Below are 26,718 nucleotides of genomic sequence, written 5' to 3'. Positions count from 1 at the left end.
AGGGAGTAAGGTGATAAGTTCATTCATGAGGCTCCTGAGACCAAAGTTCAATAAAGAACAGGATGGATTTTACCTTTTCAAAGTCATGCTGGTTAAAAATTCCTGTCTTTTCTTCTTTTTTTTTTTAAAAGTGGACTCTTCATAGAGCAAGGTCTGTAATGAGACCATAGTATCAGGAAACGTAGAGTGCAAGCGGTATGCTTTAGTGCAGAATGGTTTCAAAATAGACTCCTACAAATCGTAGAGAGCCCCCCCCCCCCTTTTTTTTTTGCTAATAAAAAGTCAAAACAGGAAATTTCCTAGACAAGTAAATGAATAGGTGTAAAGATCTGTGACATTTTAAAAACATAAATGAGGGTCCCATATGTCTCATTGCCTGATATTAGAATATTGTAACACACACAGAAAGGCGGACAAGAGCAAGATAAACCACAGCATTATGCTCACAACAGGGTGTGTGTGTGTGTGTGCGTGGGGGGCACAATCCTCATGCAAAGGCCTTCTCACCTGCCCCCAGGGGTGCTAGAACAATTTGTAAAGCAAGGGTGCTGAGAGCCATCCTACCAAACCGTAAACCCTGTATATGATGGGAACCACTTCAAGCCAGGGGTGGGGCGGCACCCCCACGGCAGCAGCACCTATGCCTGCCCCACGAATGAAAGACCAAATGCACCCACCTCCGCCACCCCCACCCCACGCACGTTGGCCCGAATCCGGCAGGTGACAGGCACAAGCCCTCCTGCAAAGGCGAGCTCCGGCTGCGAGCCACGAGCGAGCTGCAACCCCAGCGCTGCTCACCTGCCCGGCCGGCGAATAGGGGGCTCCCCGCCGAGTGCCCCCGCTGCCGCCCAGCCCCGTGCCCCTTGCCGGCAACGCCCCCGGCACTGGCAGCCCCAGGAGCGAGGCGCAACCTCGCAGCCCCCCCGCCCCGTGCAACCCCCAGGTAGCTTCCTCGGCCCAGCCGCAGCTGCTCCCCCGGGGTGCATGGGAGAGGCCGGACCGATGCCGCGGGGCGCCTCCCTCCAGCCGGGCTGCACCAGCCCCCGGGGCCGGGCGGGGAAGGGAGCTCGGCAGCGGCAGCGGCATCCGCGGGCTGAGCGGCGGAGGAATCCCCGCTCCTGCGCCTGTGTGGGAGAGAGAGAAAGAGAGCACGCGCGGAGGGATACACGATACTTGCCACCCTCCCTCTCCGCCTCCCCACCGCCTCCTCCGCCGCCTCCCTGATATAGTGCGGCGCGGAGCGGCGCTGGCAGTCACTTGGCGAGCGGCGCTGCCCGGGCTGTGCGCGCGAGCCGGCAGCGGCGGCCAGAGCGGCGGCGGGCAGCGGGCGGCGGTGGCTGGGTTTTCCTGTGCTCGGCACCTCTAACTTGGGAACTGTCCACCAGCGTGAGCTCCTGAACATGAGCCGCCTCTCTCTCTACCTGCTCGGATTGCTCCTCAGTTGCGGGCAAGGTAGGACCGAGGCTTTCTTGCATTTCCTAGCTACCCTGCACACCAGAATGCGCCCTAATTACAGTAACCAAAAATAAGCAAATGTCTCACTCCAAAGGCCATCGGGGGGAGGAAGCCTGTTTAACCTCTCCACGCCCCAAAGTTGTGTTTTGTTATTTCTTTAAAAACGTCTCCAAGAAAAAAAAAAGTCATTTAGATGGAAAAGAAAAGAAAAAAAGAGCTGGAAGATGCTAACTGCACTTAGCTGCTTTGCTTGGGATCTTGTCTTTTTTTTTTTCTAAATCTTTTTTTCTAATAATTAATGTGTTTGGGGTTGGTGGGGTGTGTGTGTGTGTGTGGTTTGTTTGCTTTTTTTTTTTTTGGCAAGAGTTTGTGTCAGTTAAAAAACCCCTCAAACCGTGGCATGTTTTGAAATACAGGTCTGCTATTTTGTGTGCAGCCAACGTGGGCTTTATTTTTAGGAAAAAGGATTTTGTGCTCCCCCCTGCACTCCGTTGTCGGTGAGAAGTAATACTTGAAGCTTCCCTGTCAAGTTCTTTCTCCTTCTGTAATAAGAAGTGGCTGAGGATGGTTCATTTCAGTCTATTGCAAAGTGAAGATGAATTGTTGTGATCAGTAAAGCAGGGTATCTGTGACAGTGAGTTGAATATGTGAATATCTATATCTTTGGATATAGGGTGTGTGTATAACATTTAAAATAAAATAATGCTAAAAACGAAGGTGTTTGGAGAGAAGTGAAATATACTAAGATTACACCTGTATGTACTGTTTGCTTTAATTTTCCTCAGTACAAGTATACACATCCTACAGCAATTGTCCCTAAGATATAGATTTGTTGTTTTCTGTGTTACCTATACATTTATTTCAGGATTTATGCTACTTTTAGGGAGCAAGAAGGTCAAGGGGGACTGATGAGGAGGGGTTGTGCTTGTGGTTGTGACACATTGACTGTGCCCATTTGTGTAAACTAATTACACTATTTCAAACTGTTCAGACAAGTTTTTGGTGTTAATTTAAAACTGAACTAGATTGCTACACCAGTCTCTTCCTTCCCCCCTATTCCCTTGTACAAGGATCTACAAATTATATCTGGAATCACCACACTAAAGTCAAGGACCTGGTGAAAAATGATTGTGTGTATGTGTGTCGCATGCAATTCTTTTTTTTTTTTTTGGGGGGGGTGGGATTTAAAAAAAAATCAGTCAAGGGATGGTGTCGGAACTGGTGCTCCAGACAGTTTTCCCCTCCATTGCTTTTTCTGCCAGCAGGGGGTGGTAGAGCTCCATTCAGGTGATTGCACCTCTTAGTATCTGGCTGTATTAAGGAAAGAGAGTGAGAGTCTGAAACCAGTCTGTCTTCTATCATTCTTCAAGCACAGCTTGACATTTTGGATGTGAAGCCTTTCATTTCCCCGTCTTCTTCTTCCCCTCTCCCCCGCCCCCATAGGAGCTGAAGTGACACAATCAGATGCAGATTAGCAGCACGCACACACAGACCAGGGAGCGTTAGGAATGACTATCTACAGCAGAGAGATTTTATACACTAGCTTGTAAAGTGCCTGTGCGAACTGTTGCACCTTTTTTTAAAAAAGGCATTGGGGCTGTAGAGCACTGCATATCCCCACTTAATTGCAGTTACGATTAAAGCTCCTGGCACACTGGACATTTTGTTTAAGAAGTGGTAAGGAGCAAAGAGCCATCAGATGCTCTCGATCTATGCAGAAATGCCTCTGTGCTTTCACTATCTCTGAGTGAGCTCTGGAGCTATTGCAATTAACAATTCAGTAACAGTCTGGAGGATTTTCACCATAGCCATACACAGGGGTGGGGGAAGCATCCCTCAGAATTTGCATTGACCCAGCTAGGTGTAGAGGGTATATAGGTGGTGTTTGTAGTGCCTGGAAGGCAGCGAATGGAAGAAAGTAAGTTTGCAAATTGTGATTATTCTCTAGCTGCTCTTGGAAAGGATTACATAGCCTTGAAATCTAGCATTGCAAATGCCAGGAGTTACGCAGTGGGGTGAAATTTACAAATAGCATTAAGGGAGACTGAACAAGAGTTTTAAAAATGACAAATGAGAGAGGTATGTGTGTGTATTTGGTACATATATAATATAATATCTGGTGTCATTGTCAACAGAAAACCACTATTTTTGTAGAGCAAGGGAATTGTATTAGAAAATCAGGGAGAATGAGACTGACTAGATGTGGAAGGAACAAACAACCTCAATCGGCTGCAATAAATGGTGAATGGGAGTGAGAGGAGCATCTGTGTAATGAAAATCTCTCTATTTAGGTTGGTACAGGAGAAAAAAAATCAGCATTTCTGAAAAATAAACATTGTCTGGGCAAGGAATGTATAGATAAAAGTTTACTCAAAGGAAATGACAAAAACTGAAGGATTTCTTGAAATGCCTTTCACAATCTGAAAGGCTGCTCTGTAAACACTTGGGATTTATTTTCTACTGAGTCTGAGTATTTGGGGATGCAGTAGAAAGGACATTCACATCACTAGCACAAGTATTTAAAAAAAACAACCTGAATCATATGTACATTGTATTTTTTTAATAGAGAAGGAGGGTGGGTACACAAATAAGCCAGTCAACAATCACTGGCGTCATTTGCTTTGGAAATACTAAAAACCTAGCTTGAGGATTTATGTTTCCAGCAATATAGTTGCAGTGGATTTTATGAAGCATGATTGAAACTATTTCATTGGGAAGTGCTGTTAGATTGGGGAAAGGAAATGATGATGTATTCCCTTTTAAGCAGTCAAAACGTTTTGAACTAAGCAGCTGACTGTAAGCAAATGACAGAAGTGAAAAACTGACTAACTTAAGTGCTTATCAATGTCATAATTAGCTAACGAGGCCAAATACTCCCACTCCTAACTTTCATCACAGAGAAGCAAGTTCTTTTTCACTGGCAATGTCATTAAACTGCAACTAAAAAAGATATATATTTTTGTAACCTCTCATAGATGCTTAGACAATCCTCCAGTGTGTAAAGGCCCACATTAAATTAGTACGGGGGGGACACCACCAAAAACCAAAAATACCCCCCAACAATACTTGGCTATATATAAATTGATCTTTTAACAGATGTGGAAATATGCAAACAAAAGAGAGTAGGTTTACTCAATCTTTACTAGTAACTAGGGACACTGGTTGATAGTGAATGAAGCAGCTACCATTCAAGATGTCGATGTTCAAAAGGGTAGGAGACTTTTCTCTGAGTTGCCACACTATTATCCTTCCCTTTTATTAAGCTGGAATACAAAAACTGCTACAGTCAAATTTCAGTTATTTTAAACACACACGATGATGCTGTGGAAAGAGATGCGTTTGTATGCTTATCAAACGGTTTTCCCTGTCATTCCCTGTGCTTGAAGTTTCATCCTTCTCTGATGTAATATGGGGAAAGAAGCATGTTTTTAGTTCTCACCTCTTAGATGTTAATCTGTTCTGCTGCTGTGCTTCCTGCTAGCCACATGCAGTGTTTCCTTCCAGGAAGTCCTAATAGGGGTTTATTCATCAATCACGAACATCTCTCAAAATAGAGGCCAGGTGTGTCACACAGTCTGTTTTTGAGTGAGATTGCAGGGATGAAATACTGGCTCTACTGAAGTCAATGGGAATTGTGTCATTGACTTCAGTAGGGCCAGGATTTTACCCCAGATATCAACGTCTGGTTGGGTCAAGGTTTTGGGGACCTTCTGGTACCTAGAAAATCTCCTTTCTCTCCCAGTTACGCATTTATAAAACATCAGCAACAAAATAAAAATAAAATACACTCCTACCCTCATCTCCCCCAAAAGGAAGTGCACTGCTGCCAACCCGGAATGTCTGAGAGTCTACTGTTCACCAACTGATGGAAGAGTCCTATTTTGGGTGGATACAAGGATACCTGGAAGCTACAACAGAGTGATCTTTTACCAAGGAAGGGGTTGTTTCAGAAGTGTCACCTGAAGATGGATGGTGAAGAAACTGAACGTTTCTTACAAACAAATAAACATCCCTGTATTTGGAGAGTGGAGGAATTTTAGTTAGTTTGCAACAGCACTATGAAGTGGAAAAAATGGAGAGGAACTCCCAGGTGCTCTTTTATAGAATAAAGTACTAGAGAGAAAGTACTGATTCTTCCTAAGAGTTTGAATTAATGTTTTTGTTTTGTTTTCTAGTGGGAGTTGTTTGTTTATTTAATAATACTTTTATCATGCTTTATGAGTGTTAACATAGAGCAATGACCAAATTATAAATGTTTTGCAGGAGAAAATGCATTTCCTGCTTTTTTTAAAAAGACCTTGGAACATGAACACTATATTTATTTGCCTTTTTTGTGACCTTTCTGCAGAGGTTGTCCAGCCCTAATGATTGTATTATGTTTGTACATGGTTTTCTTAAATTACTGAAGGATGTTTACATTCAGCTGATGCCACAGATTCCCATTCAGAAAGGTCAAGTTATTAAAATGACGACATTTTAGAAAATTATGACTTATACTTTTGTTTAAATTACAATTTGTGGCTAATTATGCTGTTGTACCTGCATTGTAAGGTACAGTATGAGAGATGAAGACACATATTTCACTCAGTTATGGAATTTAGATAGTCCTTTATATCCAGATATTAGGCATGGAACTATTCCAAATTATTCCAGATAAGGATCTGTCCCATCTCATCTTAAAGGACATTTTTGATTTTTTTAACATTTATTTATTTTATAAAATGAGGGTAATTGGTTAATGAAGCATATCCTAGGGTTGCCCATATTACAAATTATAATTATTGGACTGGGTCAATTTAATGATTTTGAAGGTCACAAAGTGAAGTGGCTTGGCAAGAAAAATGTGGATATTCTATTAAATTGCAGTAGTTCAAGATTTTTGAAGGCACATTTAAGGCGTAGAGTCTAAAATTATGCCTGTCATCTTAAAAGTATCTTATTAATATCAAGCATTTTAGATTTGATCATTTATGATAGCTAAATCTAAAAAAAAAAAAAAAATCCCACAACTCTATCCTCTAGCCTGTTGATAAATAATTGAATTTTCAGTGGATAAATTTTAACTCAGAATAATTTCCAATTACAAGTTCAGCATTTAGAACGCTATTTGGTAGTACTTCAGTAATCTCATGACGGCCAGTTTCAAGATAATGCTTCACTTCAACAAATTGATATTTTGAATAGTTTTCTTACATTGGTAACCAAAATGAGCCCAATGTTATTTTTTTAAAGATGTCCAGTACTATGAACTGGTCTTATACAAATTATTATGATTATTTATTAAATACTCTCTAGTCACTTTAATTAATACTTTTTTTTTTAAACCAGATACCTTCAAAAGTAAGACAGGAGATTGAGATGCTTGTTTTTCTTCCTTAGAACTCGAATCTGACTTCATTTACGCTGGTGTGAGTCCAAAGTAACTCCACTGACTTCAGAACTTCATTAACTCAGGGCAGCTTCTCTGGATTTACACCAGTGTAACAGATCAGAATCTGTCTCTTAACTTGTGCAGTGAAAGTAACTATAGGAGGTTAGTCAGTACGATCCAAAAGAGCATAAGATAGCTATACATTGATTGATGATAGCAATTTGTGCTGACAGATGTGATTTCAAAATTCCTTTATTTTACTGAAAATAAAATACATATTCAAATAGATTCAATAATTTAATAATTAACACTCAGCAAAACAAAACCAAGACAACAAAAAAACATAAGACTGGCCATACTGGGTCAGACTAAAGGTCCATCTAGCCCAGTATGCTGTCTTCCAACAGTGGCCAGTGCCACGTGGTCCAGAGGGAATGAACAGAACAGGACAGGTAATCATCAAGTGATCCATCCCCTGTCTCCCATTCCCAGCTTCGGGCGAACAGAAGCTAGGGACACCATCCCTGCCCCTACCAAAACCAAAACCCTGCCAAAACTAACACTGCCCCCTGAAAAAAAAACATTACCAAGTAAAAATCACAGGTGTTTTATCTTTTCTGTTGGAAAAGTTTCTATTGTTTTGTAAAACAGAAACAATAACAAATATATACAGACAAATATACTTTTATAAGCCCTTGCTCAGCAAGGTACGTAAGCACATGGTGAACTTTAAGCATGTGAGTAGTTCGGCCTGTGAGTAGTTCCACTGAAGCACCATGGGCCTGATCTACAGCCTAGAGTAGTTAATTGGAGTCTTTCTACTGATTTCGGTGGGCTTTGGATCAGGCCCTAGCACTTGCACAAGTAGCTTTCTGATTTGGAGACACAATAAACAGTTTGGATTTTGAAGAAATATAGATTGGGAAGATACCATCTAGTTGGATAACTTTTGATGTGATTTATGGAACACACTTTCTTTAAGGACTTAATTAACAGAACATACATCGTGATACACCTATGCTTCAGAATTTACAGCTTTAATGACCTGGCACCGAAGCAGTGTCTTGAACTTCTGAGTCTAAAGTAAGATCTACTGCAAAGTGAGATATGTGTACTGTAATTATTAATTTCTAGAAAACTATTGGCGCCGTGGCCAAATTCTGTTCACTTTACTCAGATGAGTATTTCCATTGACTTCAATGAGACTATATGTGTGAGGATAACAAACAGCACTTGGCCTTCTAAAAGGAATTGTTTCCTTCTTGTTGCCAATGTGATTAATTTCAGTAAGGAATGATTATGCACTGAACCGTGTTTCTATGTGATGAATTTTGGGTTATCTGCAGTTGCTACACTGTCATAAACAAACTACTGTAGAATAGTTTTGTAATGTTTTCCCTTATCCTTCATTTTTTTTAGAATAGAAATATATTGTTAATGATTTCCTGTACGATTTAATGTGACCTGTTGAGAACATTGCAAATAGGATTAAGAGAGGAACTTTGTTCTGAATATGTCTGTAAAATAATGCATTGATAGATCTTTCAGTAAGCCTGCAGCCATATTAAAGACAGGCTGTGATCTCCTCCGCTCTCATACTGTAAACAGGGTCAGGTCTGATTTGGTCAGCACTTGAACAGAAAACATCCAAGGAAAATCTGGATGCTTCAGGAAATGATTTTGATAATTCAGTAGGTTGGGGCATAATTCCTTCCCAGTCAGAACTGACAAATACCACCTTTCAGACGAGATATAAAAATAGGGTTCTGATGGTTCATGGGCATCAATAGTACCATAACACTTCTCTGAAAAATAGGTTATCCTTTTTCCTTTATATACTGGCTAAATTTGTTTGTGTTTTGCCTACCTAAAATTCTCTATGTAATTTCATCTGGGTAGATTATTTTTTATTTCTTGTTCTAAACAGTTGTACAATGTTGCTGAGCACTCATAAACAACTACCAAAGGTGGATGCATTTCAGCAGTTTGTGAAGTGGTTCTTTAATGATATATCATTTTGTAAAGCTCTTTAGAATTTTCTGGGTTGAGAAATGACACATAGATATAAGATATTAATAATAATAATATACTCTGTTTCTGGCATCTGCAGTTTCCTTTTCTAATCAATGAAGTTTACACTGAATATTTACAATACAGCCCTATTTTAAATACAAAGAAGAATTGTGGGGTTTTTGTGTAGACTGAAATTCTTAAATGGAAGTAGATGGGCGCTATACTAGATAAAATGATGGTGTCCTCAGTGTTTTATTCAAATAGCATTCTTTGGAACGTATCATGGAATCCAGAGTGAAACAAATTTCCCTTAGTGTTCTCATTATTAAAACACACTGGACCATGTTCAGGCCTGGTGTTAGGGTGACCAGACAGCAAATGTGAAAAATTGGGACGGGGGTGGGGGTAATAGGAGCCTATGTAAGAAAAAAGACGCAAAAATCGGGACTGTCCCTATAAAATCGGGACATCTGGTCACCCTACATGATGTAGACAGGTTCAAATCCATTCATTTCAAGAGAGTTGCAGCCGGGCTGAATTTGGCCAACATTGTTTAGAGCTTTTTGAGGGTGGCTTTAAACCTGGCCTACGTTTTAAATGAGGAATTTCAAATGGAGATGAGGTGTTTGGAGAGAGAGGTATTGAGCAATGAGAAATAACAGCACTTCTGCCCTTGTGGTACAGATTATATGCAGGTGTTTCCAAAGTACCTCCAGGATTGCCACTTTAATAAATCACACAGAGGGGTGGTTCTGTTCTTTGCTCATGAATAATGCAAACTCTAGAATTTCTCTTAAACTATAAATAAAAGGTACTGTACTTTTTCTACTAAATAATCAAAGCAAAATAAACAAAAACTAATCAAATATTTGTTTCTGTTTATGGCATGCTGAGGGGTGATTGGTAGAAATAAAATAGTACCTACCATTTTCTTTGAGTCACTGAACATTCATATAGTGTTTATGAAGTGGATACTAGAAGTATGGTTAGAATAGTGTCCAACCAGTAAAAGTATGGACTCTTGTATTTTAGGTTGATGCCCAGGGGGCTAATTGTACATAAACTTTTTTGTTTCATAATTTTTAGGCATAGTGATAAGTTATTGACAAGTCATCTTTTTCCAAGCACTTCACATTCAAATAATGCTTCCTTAGATATGCAGAAAAAGTCATTGTTGAATAGTACTTTCTGGCAAATAACATAATTAAATATTTTTTTTTGCTCCAGCATGTACTGTGTATGAGACATAATAGATGAATACAGTCAGATATTACTGTATTCATTTATTATGGTTATGGGGTCAAATTCTCCCCTCTGATACACATGTGCAACCAATACTGAAGTCACTGGGTGTTGCATCTGCATATAAAAGTGGAGAATTTGAGGCCTGACCCTGATACTCATGTGAGGACTTCAGTACTACAGACCCCTGGCTCTTAATGTTTCCTGTTCCATTTGTAAAATACCTGCATGTTTTCAAGCAGTTTTCAACCTGTTAATTGCATTTATATTTTGATATAAGTGAAAGGAATTTACTTTTTTGAAAATTCAACATTACATTATTGATTTGCATATACAAAAAGAATTGAAAATTACAAAGATGAAAGTCAGTTATATCAAGATGTTGTTGCCTCTCAGTGACTCCGTGTGAGATATGCTGACTTTATAAGTAAAAATTATTTTAGTCTCTAAATTTCAGTGTTTTATACTCAGCCTGTGATCTGAAAGTCAAGCTGGTCTCTTTCCTTCAACATGAATCATCAATAATAAAAGATCTTATATAAAATGGAATAATGCATATACACACTCTACACAAATACAGAGTTGTCAGTGTCAGCACCCTGCTTTGAGTGTTTGAAATTCATATCCTAATTTTTCTCATGTGGACTATCTATAGTAATATATTCTGAATGTATGCTCTATTTATCTCTATACTTATTTATTGATTTTGTGAAATTGTTTAATATGAGGAACTCTGCTGACTAAATTTTAGGTATGAAACTGCAATATTTCCATGCACAGAACTCTCACTCGAGTCAATGGGAGTTTTGTTCTCAAGTGAGGCTTGCAGATGCAGGTGTTGTTTCAGTTGCAGCTTTCAGGAGCTATTTACAGCTGTGAATAACGTGCACCATGAGGGCCTTATTCTGCGAGCCTTACTAAGTAAACAGGCAAATATCTCAAGTAAAGGTTACAAGATCAAGACCAAGCTATACCTTTATGGAATCTAAATAGTGGGTATACTTCTGCTTCTCAGGTGAGTATCTCAGGAACATTCGTGCTCTCTAATAGTATAAGAGGACCAAGTGACATGCCGATGTAATAGACTGATCCTTTTTGAGATAATCATGCTCACTGATTACAAAGAAGGTGGTTTCTTTGTTTATAAAATCAAAATAAAATAGGTCTTGTAGGTACTAGACTACTTTTGGAACAAATGAGAACATTTGACCTTTGTGTCTTTTAATGATAAACCGGTTTAGCTCATCATTGCCCAGGTCAAAGCTTTGTTGAAAGAATATTTTTGTAGGGGCATTTACGTTTCAAGGCAAATGCACTGTTTGTGGTTTGTGTATGTCTCAGAGGCTTTTTTATTTTCTTTTTTGGTATGGTCTATGGCTTTGTGGCACCCATCAAAATTATTTTTAAAGCATTCAGTATTCAGATCATGTTGCTAAGTCATTGAAGCATTGTGGCTGAATGATGGGATGTTAAATGGATTTGTGCCAATTTATGTGCCAGGCATTGAGTCCAACAGCTTCTTAGCACTTGGGTAAAATTCACTTCCTCTCCCCACACCCATCCATGGGTTTGTATTAGAATTCTCTGACTATTTTTGATCATGTATGCTGTATGATTTATATGATTCTTTTTACAATTGTTATTTTGCTATTTTTTTACAACAACTTCATTGTTGAAGTAGCCTGGTTTTACCATTCATAGCAAAATGAGATTGCATAAGTATCCTTTATTTTTGGTGGGAGTTCATTCCCCTCCTGAATATTATTGCTGTGCCAAGAGCATTAGCTGAAAATTCTATTTGCTGGCATGTTGATGCTTTTAAAACTATTGTTTGTTATGTGTTTTTTATATATTTTGTTGTGTGTACTTCCAGACATAGGAGTGTAAGAAAAGACCTCTGTGGACTGACACCTGGGGAACTTTTTCCTTTATTCTGTTCACCCTATGAGTACTTAGTTTGTGATACCTTCAGTTAGCTGGGACGGTGGTTGGATTCTCATTCTGCTTTGTGTTATATGTTAACAGTAGAGCTGATTGGATAAATTATTTTTTCCTGTGACCATTTTTGATGAAAACAAACAATTTTGTTCTTGTAGAAAAATTTCCTTGATTTTTTTTCAAGTATCACAAAACTGAAAAGCCAAAAATGGGGTGGGGGGGAGATTAATTTCTTGATGAAAACTTAACATTTTATGGCAACCCAGACATTTTCAGGCATTTTTCTGTGTTGTTAAAATGATCACACCACACCTGTAGCGGGGGGAACGTTGTCTGGGCTTCCCAAAGGAAAGTAGCAGTACTTTCTGGTGGTGGGAGAAGGAGGTAAGAAACTACTGCAAAAAGGTGGGTGGCAGTCAGCTTTGCAGTGCTGATTCTTCTCCAGGAATATAAGGGACAGAAGGCTTTAAAGGTGCAAGCCCTGGTGTTGGAAACCCTTTCTCCAAGCAGCAGGCAAGGCAGCACCCACCTTCCCTCCCCTAGAGGTTCAAATGTCAGGTTTGGTTAGGATCTGCTGTGGGCATTGCGCTAGTTGCTCCTTTTTAGGGGGGCTGGGAAGGAATTTTCTCTCACAGCATATTGGCTTCGGTGAAGTAGGGTTTTTTCGCCTTCCTCACAGTGGGTGTGAGGGAGGACCTTTTTTTGGTGAGGAGAAAAGGTGGTTAGGCGATATGTCGCAACTTATTTTGTAAATGTGGGGCATGTGTCCAGGGCAGGTATTCCTAGAGGGAAGGCATCCAGTGACCAGATAAATTGCCTAGTAAAGGACTTAAAAGAAGGTGCTGGTTAAAGCACTGAACGGGGGTTCAGGGCTCCTATGATTGCTACGGCAGGGAGTCATTTGACTAAACATAGAGTTACCTGCACTGTACACTTTTATCTGCCAGGTAGTCCGAGATGTCTAATAATAAAGTTGCAGCCTGATTAAATCCATATCAAGAGTCTTCTGCCCTTCTTTTGGTATAGCCCAACAAAAGCTATTTTCCATTTCTTGGGGGGTTTTTTTGTTTTGTTTTTTTCGAGTTCTGATGAAAATTTTTGACCAGATCTAGAAAACAGGCAGTTCTTATACATTTATTATTATTTATGTGTACTTCTGTGGTGCCTAGGGGCCCTAGTCATACACAAGGACCCCATTGAACTAGGTACTTTACGAACACAGAACAAAAAGACCATCTCTGCACCAAGTTTGTCATCTCTCATCCTGCTTTAGTTCAGCTTTGTCAGTCCTAACTTTTTGGGCAGGAAGAAATGTACATTTGCTCCTGACTTTTTGCATGATCTCACCTTCTGCAGCTGAATTGGAAAGTCACCAGGTCATCTTTCAGATTTCAGTTTGTTATTTGAGGTTTATACATAAATTGTAAGAAGGGTTTTTTTTACCCATTTTAGCCTTTTGTTTTTGAAAGTGGGATATCTCCTTGCTTATACCCAATCTGCCTAGGTCAGTCTAGAGAGCAGTATTCTTTTCTGTGTGTATGTTTTTAAAAGGAGAATATATCATGATGCTACCACTTTAGAAACATTTATATATAAGCCTTATTCAAAATGTCTTCTGTTTTATACTGAACTGTTTTATACTGCTTAATCACAACTTGAATGTCCTTGTGACTATTTTCAAGATTCTGAATGTGAGTGGGTCCAATCCTGAAGGATGCAGAGTACCCTCCACTCACATTAAATTCAAGAGGAGTTGACAGTGCTGAAAATCTCTGGGGGTTGCTCCGCAACTCAAAGGACTTAGCTGCAGGTTTTGGTGGTCTAACACAAGGCCGTATTAACCCATAGATGTGGACGTTTATGGAGAAGTGTCCTATTTCTACTAATAAATACAATGCTGGAAAAGCTGACTGTGTATAATGAATTTTATAATTTCATCTGTGAATATTTAATCTAAAAATCAGCAGCACATGAAAGAAATGTGAGGAGAGCTCAAGGCACAGCTTGTGAGACCTTAGCATCTCTGAGGACATGAAGCGGTCTGCCAGAGAAGGGACACATCAAACTTGGAAGGCAGAATCTTATTCTTACCATATTTGTAACACACACACACATATTTTCTTGTTACATACATCATCTAGAGTATCATTTACATATTTATTAAAAAGAGTAAGATATTGTGAATTAAATATTTTTGTGTATTTTTAATATTTGTCATGATAAATAATCATTTTGTCATGAACTTATTACATTGTGTATTATAGTATATACATTATTATATATTACATTTGGTGACTATTGTCTCAGATAATGTATGAACAGAGTGGGAATAGTTAACTTTGTTTGGCTATACTGAGAGAAGGACAGGAGACACTTGATATGGATTTTAATCAGGCTGCAACTTTATTATTAGATGTCTGGGACTACCCAGCAGATAAAGTGCACAGTGAAGGCAAATCCATGTTTATTCAAATCATTACCTGGGGCTTCCATCCCCTTCATTTTCCATCCAGGTTCCCCAGCCAATCCGTGGCTTGGACATTACCATCCAACCCCCTCGTAGGAGGGTTAAGGTGGACTATAAGAATGGGGAGGGGTTGGCTCCCCCCTCCCCTGTTCTGTTCCCTTATCCCGCACCTCCTTTTAAGTGCTTTAGCAGGCTATTTATCTGGTCAATGGATACCTTCCCTATGGAGTACTTGCACTAGACACCCGCCACCAGGAGGGGCCAGCAATTAGCTTGGCTGCCTCCCCCATGAACCCAGTTGGGTTCCAGACATTGCCCAATGGCCTCTTTTATAGCAGCTCAAATATGTGAAGCCCCATTCTCCCGAAATAACCCATTGTGCCTTGCACTATGCCAGGATCGTCAAGGACGTCAGCAGCTGGGTTGTCAATGACCAGGTACCGCAACCTCTGCCCCTCTGTAGTGGGCAATATCTGTGACCAGCATTCCAGATCCTGAAATTGGAAGAACTCATTAAACTTCCTTTATAGCTGAGCTGTGTGCCTGGAGCCAAGAATTTCCATGCCACTGATAACATCATATACTGAGGCTCCATAGAGCCAGTGGCATCTGCTTGGATTCGTTGCTAGCTTCTGGTGCAAGCTCAGAAAATCTGTCAAAGTGAAAACAAGAGACGGTGTCTGCTATGCCATTATTCATCTCTGGCATGTGCTTGGAAGAAAAACAGATGTTAAGGTTTAAACATTGTAGAACTCACTAACGTCATAATCCTCTGTTATCTGCACGTTTGGCAATTAATAACCTGTACCACTGCCATGTTGTCGCACCAGAAACATGCCCTTTACTTAGTCAGCTCCGGTCCCCAAATAACTGTTGCAACTAAAATGGGGAAAAATTCCAGGAAAGTCATATCACGCACAGCCCCAATTTGCATCCAGATAGCAGGTCATTTCTGGGCACATCACCTGCCTTGATAAAACACGCCAAAACCTGTACCCCCTGAAGCATCCGAATGGATTTTTAAACCCTCTCCCCCCCCATAATAACCATTACTTCCTCCACAATGACACCCCATTAAATTGGCTCAAAAAACGTTCCCACACCTTCAAGTCTTCCTTCATTTCTCTATTAACTCGTATGTAATGGTGTAGCCTGGCTATGCCCACTGTTGCCACCACAATCCAGGCACAAAATGCTCGCCCAGGGCAACAACCATGCAGGCAAAGTTCAAATGCCACAGAATAGACTGCAGGTCTCGCAGCATGGATTTTTTTTTGGCTCTTACAGCTTTCCTGAGCAATCTCAATAGCTCCAGAAGCTTATCCTGAGGGAGTCGCAGAATGCACTCCCTGGTGTCCAGCTCGATCCCCAGGTAGGTCAACATAGTGGAAGGGCCCTCTGTATTTTCTTCCACTGGGGTACCCCCAGTCATTTAGCCAGAACCTGAAATGTGTCCAACAGGTGAACACACCCATCTGACCCAGCTTGTCCCACAAACAAAAAGTCGTCTAAATAATGCACTACTTGGCATAGTCCAGCTGCCCGAAACCACTGCCCAGGGCAACATTGTACTAATTTTTTCAGATGCTGAACCAGATACCAAACAGCCCATGGGCATAACCTTGTCACAATACAATTGTCCCTCAAAAGAGAAACCCAAAAGGTCAAAGTCCAATGGGTGCACCGGCAGCAGTCGAAAAGTGATATCACACTTAATGTTAGCCATTAGTGTCCCCGGGCCACAAGACCTAATCATACAAATGGCTTCGTCAGTGGGGGAATAGTGCACGAACATATCGCCGGGTCTATCCCATCATTAATAGAGCCAACTCCTGGGTATGAGAGGTGATGAATTCATTGGTATGTCCCTGGAGTCGTCCTGGGGATCAAACCCAGGTGGGAAACCCTTAAGTTTTCTATAGATAATTGATCAAATGGCCCTGCCACCCTGCCCTCATTTAATTCCTGTGTAATCTTTTCTTGAGCAATATGTCCCATCCCAAATACTGACTTCAATTTTTTTGACATCACATGGGTCCTATTCTCTGAAATGGAGATCTGAAATCCCACAGTAAACCCCTCCCACAAATATGCTCCATCTGTTTTGTTAGGGTAATCGCAGAGGAGAACCCTTAACACCTCCGACCTAACTGGTGTTGGTGCCCATGCCCATTGCACCACCCTCAGCTTGTCCCCCTCCCCTGCTTGTGTTCTGTGTTCCATAATCTGTTCCAACCGAACCAAACCTCTGGCTTGCACTTGAGCCACCCGCAATCCTGTTTCCTCCTTGTGACCATCCCCTACCGCTCTGGCAAGAATGGGCTGAATGGGTCCCAAAACATGTCTCGCAAGCATGCCTAAATTTACAGGTACTGCAAAAACAACCATGGTCATTAAATGCCCGCAAATATCATTACATGACTCAGGCCCCTACCGAGCTTCCTATGGGATGAACAAGCTACTGTCTGTGTGAACTCCTGGTCCCCTCGGAGTCATCCACTCCAATCACAGTGTGTGATGATGTATGTCCCACCGGATCCCAGTTTGTGTTGCTGCCTTCAATCTAAACTGCTCATTATAATTAAACCAGGATATGCCCCTAAACATATTGTATGTCCGCCTGATTATGTCCATACACTTAAACAAGGGAGGGTTTCTCTCCGGGTAAGCCTGTACTATCACACCTGCATAGATAAGGAAGGGAGCTTCTCAATTTTCCCATGTTCTAGGCACGCTTGGCTGCTTGGGCAGCTCTCTATTCTGCTTGCTCTGCCCATGCTTACTCTCTGTCAACACCTCCCTGTGCGACAAGGATAATATGTCCATGTATTCCCCTCTCAGGATTGTATCCTTAATTGTACTGAGCAGGTGAACTCCATCGGTCAGCCACCCCGGCATAACTGTACTTGAGACTGACTTATGGGGTATTCTCAGTGCCTTGCACCTCCCCAGCCCCCCACAGGAACCTCTAGTCTATCCCATGAAGTTGTATTTCCTAACAGCCGTTGAGTCAAAATGTGCCCAGGGGCTTCATCCCCACCAGGGGCTCCCATACCTGTGCGGGGGATCTGCCCCATCTGCCCATCTCCTGCCTCCCAAACTTGAGCCCATGCTGGGCCCACCCTGTCACCCCGTCCAGACCCCTCATTCAGAGATGCCTGAAGTTGTTGCAACAATTGCAAATTAGCTTGAAGTAGCTGTATAACACCATTAGTGTCCCCCTCAGGGGTGTGCCCCTCAGACGGGTCTGTTATGGGTCTCTGACAAGACAGAGAGATCCTGTCTGTCTGCTCCCAGGCCTAGACTATTTATTACCCCGCTAGGCCCACTCCTGTCTCCCGCAAGTAAACTCACAGAGGGACAGTTTGAACCCAGACCCCACAGCTCACTGAGGCCCTTGCAACAATCACTTTTTGCCACACTGCAAGCCAGGATATCACCCATGCCAACAATCCCGCCCTGCCCCCGCAACCTCTGTCTTTTGCAGATCATACTGCAATTAGTATGGCCCCCATCTGTTGAGTTCAGTGGAGAAGAACATCCTGGTTCTGGGTGAACCCATATAATTTGAAAGCTCTGCAATGCTGTTGAAACAACCTCGGAAACAACTTCACTGACCACTTGTCGCACAGCACTGCTGATGGTCCCACTAGCAAACACAGCCTGCCCACCTGCATGCGTGGATGCTTCCCCATGAGCATCTCCATCCCTCAGCCCATGAGGCCTGCTGTGTGGAAAAAGGGGCTTCCAATACCCAGGGATTGCACCTTTATAGCCTTCCAACCTCACATTCCTGGGGCGGGGGTGAATCAGTGCCACAAAGCTGATCACTGCTCACCTTTTGCAGCAGTTTCTGATCTCCTTTTGCCCTCTCTCCACCTCCATAAAGCACTGCTGTCTTCCTTCAGCAGACAATGTCCCCGCTGCTTCGGGGGGTGCGGTGTGGTCATTCTCAAAGATTCACTGAGTTGACTCTGAGCTTTGCCCTACACTCATTTGACACAAGTCTTTCCTTTGAGCTGTGCTTCCATTCACTGACCGAATACAATGTAACTGAATTATCCAAGCTCAATTTTTCTGCAGTATTATTTTCTTTTTAATGGGGGTAAATCGTCTCACTCAAAGCTGCTCACCTTTTAGATGTAGGAGGGCTGGTTTAGTGTTAAAGTAGCACATTAGTGATCCACAGGTCCAAGTGGCATCAAAACAGCTGGTTATACTGAGAAATTTAGTGCTTGATCTGCTGGTAATAATTACAATACATAAATAAATAAATAAAACATGTTTTTCCACAGTACAGGAAAGATATAAAAGTCTATTTTAAAGTAGGTGATCTCTATCCAATTTTTAATGCCTGGGTGTTCAGCTATTGAAATCAACACTCATAACTGACATTGTTGTTCGTCTTAGAAGAGGCGCCCAAGACTAAGCAAAAGTGGAATCTTTCCTTCCTTCTTAATGCTATTTGTCTTTAAATATATATGCTAGCCAGTTATGTGGTGAGTCAGTTAAGAAGTGATGTTCTTTAGACAGCAGAGAAAATGTACCATCTCATAAGAAATGATATCTCAGGTTTGTTAAATTAACAATTGTTGCATTGTCTCTGGTCAAGATAACCATTGATCTTCTTCATAATAACAGAGGAATAAAGTGATCTCTGATCCAGCTGTTGACATGGAAAGAGAGGACCTATTAATAGTGAAGAAATACTTTGGAAAGGAGGTAAAGGAAGCACCATTTTCTAGTGGTTGGAGCAGCGGAACTAGGAAGTAGGAAACCTGAGCTCTGTTCTTAGTTCTCCCACTGTCATATCCTGTGACCTAGGTAAATTACTTCATCTGTGTACCTCGGTTTTATAATCTATAAAATGGGAATACAAGTACTTAGCCACTTTTTGTAAGGTGGTTTGATATTCTTACATAAAAGCCACTATAATTGTGAAGTATTGTGATATTAATGAAGAAAATCAAGCCTGGAGGGTTTTTTTTCTTAGTTGTCCTGAAGGATAACTATTTTTCTGCACATAAACTGTGATAACATTTTACCAACTTAGAAGCAAGTCAGCAACATTTGTGGCATAGTCAAATTAGTTGTTTCTGTGTTCGTAGTCTACTGAGTTTATTGTGTTATTATTTATTTATATTATGGTGATATCGAGAACCTTCAGCTCCCCATTAATCTCCCCATTTTACTAATTCAAAATGAAACAAAGAGTAACTAACTGTTTACCCAAGGTTACGGAGGAAATCCATGGTAAATGCAGGAGTTGAACCCAGGACATCTGATCTGCACAATAGTGTCGTAACTACAAGATCATCCTGCCTCTGTTATATGACAAGACAGGTGTTCTCAATCTTTTTCTCTCTGAGCCCTGCCCTCCCCCAGAATACACTGTAAAAAAAAAAAAAAAAACTCCACAGACTATCTCTGCCACAGCAACTGTTTTTTTTTTTTTTTTTTTTTGCATATAAAAGCCAGGGCCAGCATTAGAGAGTAGCAAGCAGGGCACTGCCTGGGCCCCATGCCACATGGGGCCCCATGAAGCTAAGTTAGTCAGGCTTCAGCTTCAGCCCTGGGCACTGGTGGGGCTCAGGGCACAGGGCATCAGCCCCATGTTGTGGGGCTTCAGCTTTCTGCCCTGAGTCCCACCAAATCTAATGCTGGCCATACTTGGTGCCCACCCTCCCCTGACACCTGCTTGGTGTGGACCCCTGGTTGAGAACCACAGCAATAAGACATAGTAGCATAACTGGCAACAAAGGTGATGATTAGTGTACTAATCTCACTCCTTCAGTCTCTCGGAGCAAAGAATATCCTCTACCCCCTCAGCCTCTATCTCCGGGGCCTTGAAACTTGCATGAGGGAGTTGGAGCCAGACTGGTTGGTCAGTGTGTGATTCAGCACACCTCCAAGGGCTTCTGTGGAGACCCACCTGGAACCTAAATATTCGCTCCCATTGCAGAGTACCCAAGGGAGGACCCTGGCAGTATCACTATCTGTCCTGCCCCAGGGGATGAATTCCTCTCCAGTGCAATTCCTCTCCCAGGACTGCAGCTGGCCCAAAATATGTGTACTGATGTCCGACTAAATGCCATCCCTACATTATTGAAAAGACTAAGCACAGGACATACAAAAGTATATATCTGTTATATTCTGAAGCATATCCTCTTGAGTCTGTTCTGAGTAGTCATTGATTTAAAAAACAACTAAGCAAACACTCTCTTTGCTGGGAAATTTAAGAAAAATTGCCAGAGTTTTCATAAGACCTTGATATAAACATTGCTTTATGCACTCAGCTCAGTACTCTGGCTCTGTAGGAGTAATTACAATAAAATATGATACAGTCAAGATTGTTTTTCATAGTTTTGAAATAATCGCTCATGGTTTATCTCTTTGAAGGACGAAAACAAATTCTTTCTCCTTACCAAATTGTTTTCCCTCTGTGGGAAAACAGATCATTTTGTTTTTCCAGGTTGGTCTTGAGTGTGGGACTGCTAACGTTGTATCATTGTTTTGGAATAGGTTATATGAGAAAAAGGGAGGTCATACTTTGAGCCTTCCAGTACTTCTGTATCTCTCCAGGGCTGGCCTTAGGGAAAATGGCACCCTGATGAACTTTCTTTGCCACCCTTTAAGTACTGCTCCCTGAGCAGAGGGCAGCTGCTCAGCAGGCAGAGCAGCAGCAGGTGGAGTGGCGGCGGCCCTGTAGGAGTTATGCTGCTGGGAGGGTGGAGAGGGGACATGTCTGAGCCCCTGGCTCCCACTCCGCAGCCCCATTTACCTCCTCCTCCCGCCTCCCAGGTGGACTTGTCCCTTCTGCAGCCTCTTGACCCCCATGACCTCGGCAACCTGGGTGCTGTATATCTCTCTAACAAGACTTATTACTAAAGTTGTTGGACTAAGAGTCAATATACTTGAGTTCTGTTTCCTACTCTTTACTGATTTTTCAAATCAGTCATTTTAGAGTGACTTTTGCACTATGGAGTACTGTTTCTCTTTATTTAAAACAGGGATGATCATGCACGGCCATCTTAGTATTTTGCTTTGAGGCCTATGGATTTTTTTTAAGTGTACACATTATGAAAGTGCTAGATTTTATCATAATGGTAATGTTAGTTCAAGAATTAAACAAACAATAAAGCCATAACAATTTTGATTAGAAAAAATCAAGGAAATACTAAAAGTAATTGATAGGGAATACTTTTATTTAAAAGAAGGCACTTTGGGAGGAACCTTGTACATACAACCAAATAGCCAATATTTGCCTACAAAAGTGGAAGTTACTATCCAGGTGGATGCTCTCACCCACATTTTTTGATACAGGGAGCGTTCTGGAATACTAGCTTTGACACATATTTCCAAAACAACTCCTTACACAAAGGAGATGAAGGAGCAATCAGAGAGAAAATGGGTGTGTTCCATCCATAGTTATATTCACATGATACTGAACATCTACTGCAACAAACTGGAGAAGCTCTGTAAATATCAATGTAACCTATTTCAGCTTAGGTCTTGGAGATGGGAGAAGAGGAATTACTAGGAGGAACAGGAACAAGAGGTAGATTGCAAAGGAGGGTTCATTCTGGGGCCCCAGTGTCATGCTGGTTTTCAGAACAGCTTGTATTGCATATTAGGTAAGTTTGGGATGGCTAGCAGAGGCTCCGTGATACAACTTTGCTTGTGGAGCACATGTTGTTTATGGTTATAACTGGCGACATTTAGAGATAGCAGTCCTTCCTTCAGCATGTTCTGCCAATTCCCAGCTTCACAAACTCATGGCTTTGAGTCCCATCTAACTTTTTCACCTAGATTTAAGTGCTATTTGGAATTAGCCATATAACAACAATCATAAATATGTTACTTATCTAGGAACTTTCAACTGAGGATTTCAAAATAATAAGGGCTGATTTATGCTTCTTGCTTAGATGAGCTGCACTGCAGAAGATGATGTGCCACCTAAATGGAGGTGGCTGGAGACACAATGAGTGACATCTTGGCTCCACTGATGTTAATAGCAAAACTTCCAGATACTTCAGTGGGGCAGGGATTTCACTAATGCCTCCTGTGTTTTGAGGGGAGTGTGCTGGGAAGTGTCCCTTGCTACAGCCATGCTAGTGCCCTCCCCAGTGCATTTCCCTGCCTTTGTCCCACACAGAGACACCTATTCCAGGGCCACTAGAGCGTCTGGAAGTAATACCAGACACTCCTGTCATGTGCTGAGTACTACTGGGAAGCAGAGAGACTATGCCTCCATTCTCTTCTCCGCTCCCCCCCACACCACAAAGGTGGATTGGGGCAAAATAACCCCCTGCCTCTACACTGTTAGGGAGACATAATCTCTCTCCCACCTCTAAGTTAAATGGTTACTATTGACACTGTTTTCCACCTGAGTAATATGATTGTATGGAAAGGTAATCTGACTTGACCATGGTTACAAAGTGATTCGGGGTAGAGCCAGGAAGAGCACTCACCTGCTCTATGTCCCTAGACCACACAGCCTTGTAGGTAGTACGGTAATCCCCAAAAATGCAAGTTTGAACGTTGCAAAGATTTTTAACTTTTAACACTACATTTGAAAGTCTTTACGCTTTGCAATTATATGTTCCATAACCTGTTAGCATTGTATATTGAGTAAACATTTTCTGCAGATGAGAGAAATCTGAGTAAAATTAATCTTTCTTTGTTCTATTTGAATTTAAATACAGTTGCTTCTGCTTTAGGATGACTTGCTCAACAAGGACAGCCCTATTTGTATTACAGACTATGATTTGTCACATGCAATATATATTTCTTTTTTCTAATCTTAATTGTTAACTTTTCCAGAGCAAATCTGTCACTTTGACAAGGTGGATTTCTTATTTAATCTCCAGCCTTTAAAGCAATCCTGTGAAAAAGATCCTTTCTGAGTCCAAGTTCTTCGTTGTCGTGTTGCTAGAGTGCGTTTCTGACCAGAATGCAAAGTAGTTTTAATCCATACATCCCTTTTTCTGTACTGGGATAGATGCCAAATCTATGTCAGTAATTAACTTTTGAATGTCAGCTGTAACAAATGCAGTTTCAGTGTAATTTGACCAGTTAACTAGTTAAGACAAATGAACTGTTTTCATGAAATAGTGCTAGGGTATATTTTGGATTCACAGAAATATTCAAGCTGTATCACATCTTGAAAGAGAGGGCGAGAGAGGGTGAGAGTGCAAAAACATTCAATTTGTAGAATTTTTTTAAGATTGATTTTTAAGAAACAGCTTTGATTAATTTCTCAAATAATAGCATGCGGGATTGCTGTCTGATAAAAGTGACACACAAAACTGTAGTAGTTTTCAGTACTGTTTACAGAAAGTGTATTTCATGATTATTCCAATTCTTCTGGATTGTTACAAAAGGGGTAGAAAACAAAAATACACCCCTCCTCCCATGCCTGGCTGTAATCATTAGGGTAACATTGTCTGAGACTCAGGGTAGAAAAAGTATTGTAAAAATAGAAAAAAATATTTAAAATGTCAGAAAAATCTGATCAAGCAGCAGCTGTCAATCAGGAACAAAGTACATGACCCCATTAGATGGAGCTGAGTGAATAATACACAACAAATAATGTATTCAAATTATTGGTATATTTTCTGTTTGCAAATTGTCAAACAAATCAACATTTAAAAATGTATTTGTCATTCATAATTAACTCATTATTTCTTTAGCAAATAAGTTTTAGTCTGCAGATGGCATGTGAACAATTTGTATTTCCAGTTTATAGTGTGTTGATTAGTTGAATAATGTTTTTGTGTTTTAGATTTGATGACATGCAGTGAAATACTACAAATTATGAATTTTGTGATGAAATATACAAGTCATAATTCACTTAAGGTGAATTTTCTACCATGAGATTTTAAAAATGCACTTTTGTAAGTATTCTTGCTAGTAAAGCTCAAACACTAGAATGATAGTAAGCAGATACAAAAGGATCGTTGTAAAATGTTGTCATTTTTAGGACCTTACATACGACTGCAGAGTAGTTTGTCTTTGTCACACTGATGTCAGGTGCTAGAAGTCTTTGTGGAGATGCAGAATTATTTGTGCTGACTCACTCTGATGTTAGATTAGCTGAGCCCAATTAATTCCAATCTGGGAGCAATAAAAGTTTTGAGCATCAGGCAGCGTAGGCCCTGCAAAGAAAATGTGCAGGAAATGTTCAGAGGAGGAAGCTAATTCTGATATTTATATTGCACTGTGTAAGTCAACAATAAAAAGCAAACTCCAGGAGAGGGGTAAATTTGAACTACAGTTTGTGTATGTAAAATCTGTTTGGATCAAAGTAGGAACTCCATCTCTTTAATGTTATGAATGCTAAATGAAAGTTTGCTTTTTCATTCTGGAGAAAAATGATGGAAATTTCCACTGTTTGCTCAGGTCTGTTTTAAGAAAGTTAAGGCTGTCACTTTAGACAAAATGCTGTTTTTTCTACAAACCCAGAGGAAACCGACTTTGTGCCTGTAATCTGTGCAGTAGTTGGTGGAATAGAATCCTCTCACTCAGTTGGCAAGATGTGGAACACCATTACAGTTCCATTTTGGCCACCACTATAGCCTATTGGTTGTAACAGCATTTGCACATATACATTCCTCTCATCTAGAGGGGCTTTGGACTATGGATCTACATGGACATGGTCCCACCCACTTCCCACCTATCTCTCTCACCCCTCTTCTCGCCCTCCACACCTTAGAGCAATTTAAAGTCAGACTTTGCCCAAGATTACCAAACAATGGTATTTGGGGTATCAAAGCATTTTCCTATACAATTACTTCAGTATTTTATATACCACTTTGTTTAACATTCAGCATGTGCTCAGGCAGGAGCCATTTTTGTCAAAAGAAAAGGCACATCCATTTTATTTACTGTGTCCACTCTTTCTAGGTTTCTAGTAGCTTCTAGTTCAGTTACTATGCTCAAAATGTAATATATAGTAGCATTGTTACTCTCATACTAATATTAATCATCTCATTATCATGATCACTCCCATGGTGGTAGCATGATACCTATTCTTACATCCCCTCAGCTGCTTTTATCTACTTTAATTCTTCTGCAACAACACTTCTAACTTTGAAATACTAGTTCATATTCCAGGAACAAAAATCTTAAATTCAATAGTCAGTCAGGTTTCTAACAGTAACATATTAACCTGTTTTATCATTTACAAATCCCAATCACTTTACAGCAAGGAAACAAACAGTTAAAGACATTATGAAACACACTGCTTACATAATTAGCATAAATACATTGGCTTAAATGTTCAAACCTGGGTCTCCCTAAAGCTAGGCACCTAAATCCTATATTTAGACACCCGACCTGTAACCAAGTATAAAGAAATGAATACTTCATCAGACTGGAAAAACCTGTCTCACTGTGCTCAGAGAACAATTGACTGGATGCCTAAAGTTAGACTCCTAAGTCCATTTTTTAGGCCCCTAAATAGTAACTTAAAACTTCAGAAGATACTTGACTGGAGGCTCCTCAATCTGCAAACATTTCAAGCTCCTCTACTCCCATGAGCATAAGGTTCAACTGCACAATCCTAGGTCTCATTTACCTTCAGGAGCTGTCCCTTTTAGCATTTCCCCACACTGGACACTGGCCTCAAGTTGTGATGAGTCAATAATTATAACAGCATTCTGAAAGCCACAAATCCTCTTGATTCTAACCCAACTGTTCTACCTGGAGGCTGCCTGGAAGGTGAAAAAACCAACTGAGCTACATGACAGTTTGGCCCAACGGGAAGTAATTCTTCCTGACTTCTAAAAATAGGTGATGAATCAGACCTGTAGCATCATATGTGGCACAGATCCTAATCTAAAACTAAAGGAAAGGAGAGCTAACCAGAGATAAGAGGCTCTTTCGAAACCTAGGCTTGACTCAGTTTGGCTATTGTATGCACACCCTTGCCTACTAACTCACATCATCCCCATTTACCCAGGCCATGACTAAGGAGAAAACCAAAGAGGGATGGGCTGTGGGGAAGCAGCCCCCCATCCAGCCACACATGTGTTTGGACTTTCCTTATTCCTTTACTGTCCAAAGTTCCTTTATCTCCGCTAAAAGCAGTAAGAGTGTGTTCGGTATGAAATAAGTCACACTTATGAAACAGCTCAATCATTCAAGGTTAGTTAACATGGTTACAGATGAAAGAATGGACAACATGGGTAAAAGGAATGTGACCCTTTGCTTAAGGTTTTTGCACGGTAAT

General features: G+C 40.9%; 1 protein-coding gene across 3 annotated transcripts in view; it reads left to right on the top strand.

Moving 5' to 3' along the window:
* The first annotated feature begins 1,204 nt into the window (after positions 1–1,204).
* NCAM2 (neural cell adhesion molecule 2) overlaps positions 1,205–26,718 on the top strand; it is a 539,492-nt gene continuing 513,978 nt past the window's right edge. Inside the window, exon 1 of one of the 3 annotated variants that reach the window (XM_037905715.2) lies at positions 1,205–1,452. In XM_037905715.2, coding sequence (XP_037761643.1) covers positions 1,401–1,452 — 52 coding nt within the window. In that variant the 5' untranslated portion in view covers positions 1,205–1,400. The remainder of the gene's footprint in view (positions 1,453–26,718) is intronic. The other 2 variants (XM_043538332.1, XR_006287979.1) reach the window with 2 other exon arrangements.

This window comes from Chelonia mydas, chromosome 1 (assembly GCF_015237465.2).
Source record: "Chelonia mydas isolate rCheMyd1 chromosome 1, rCheMyd1.pri.v2, whole genome shotgun sequence".
NCBI classification, from domain to species: domain Eukaryota; kingdom Metazoa; phylum Chordata; order Testudines; family Cheloniidae; genus Chelonia; species Chelonia mydas.
This window is presented reverse-complemented; position numbering and strand designations above follow the sequence as displayed.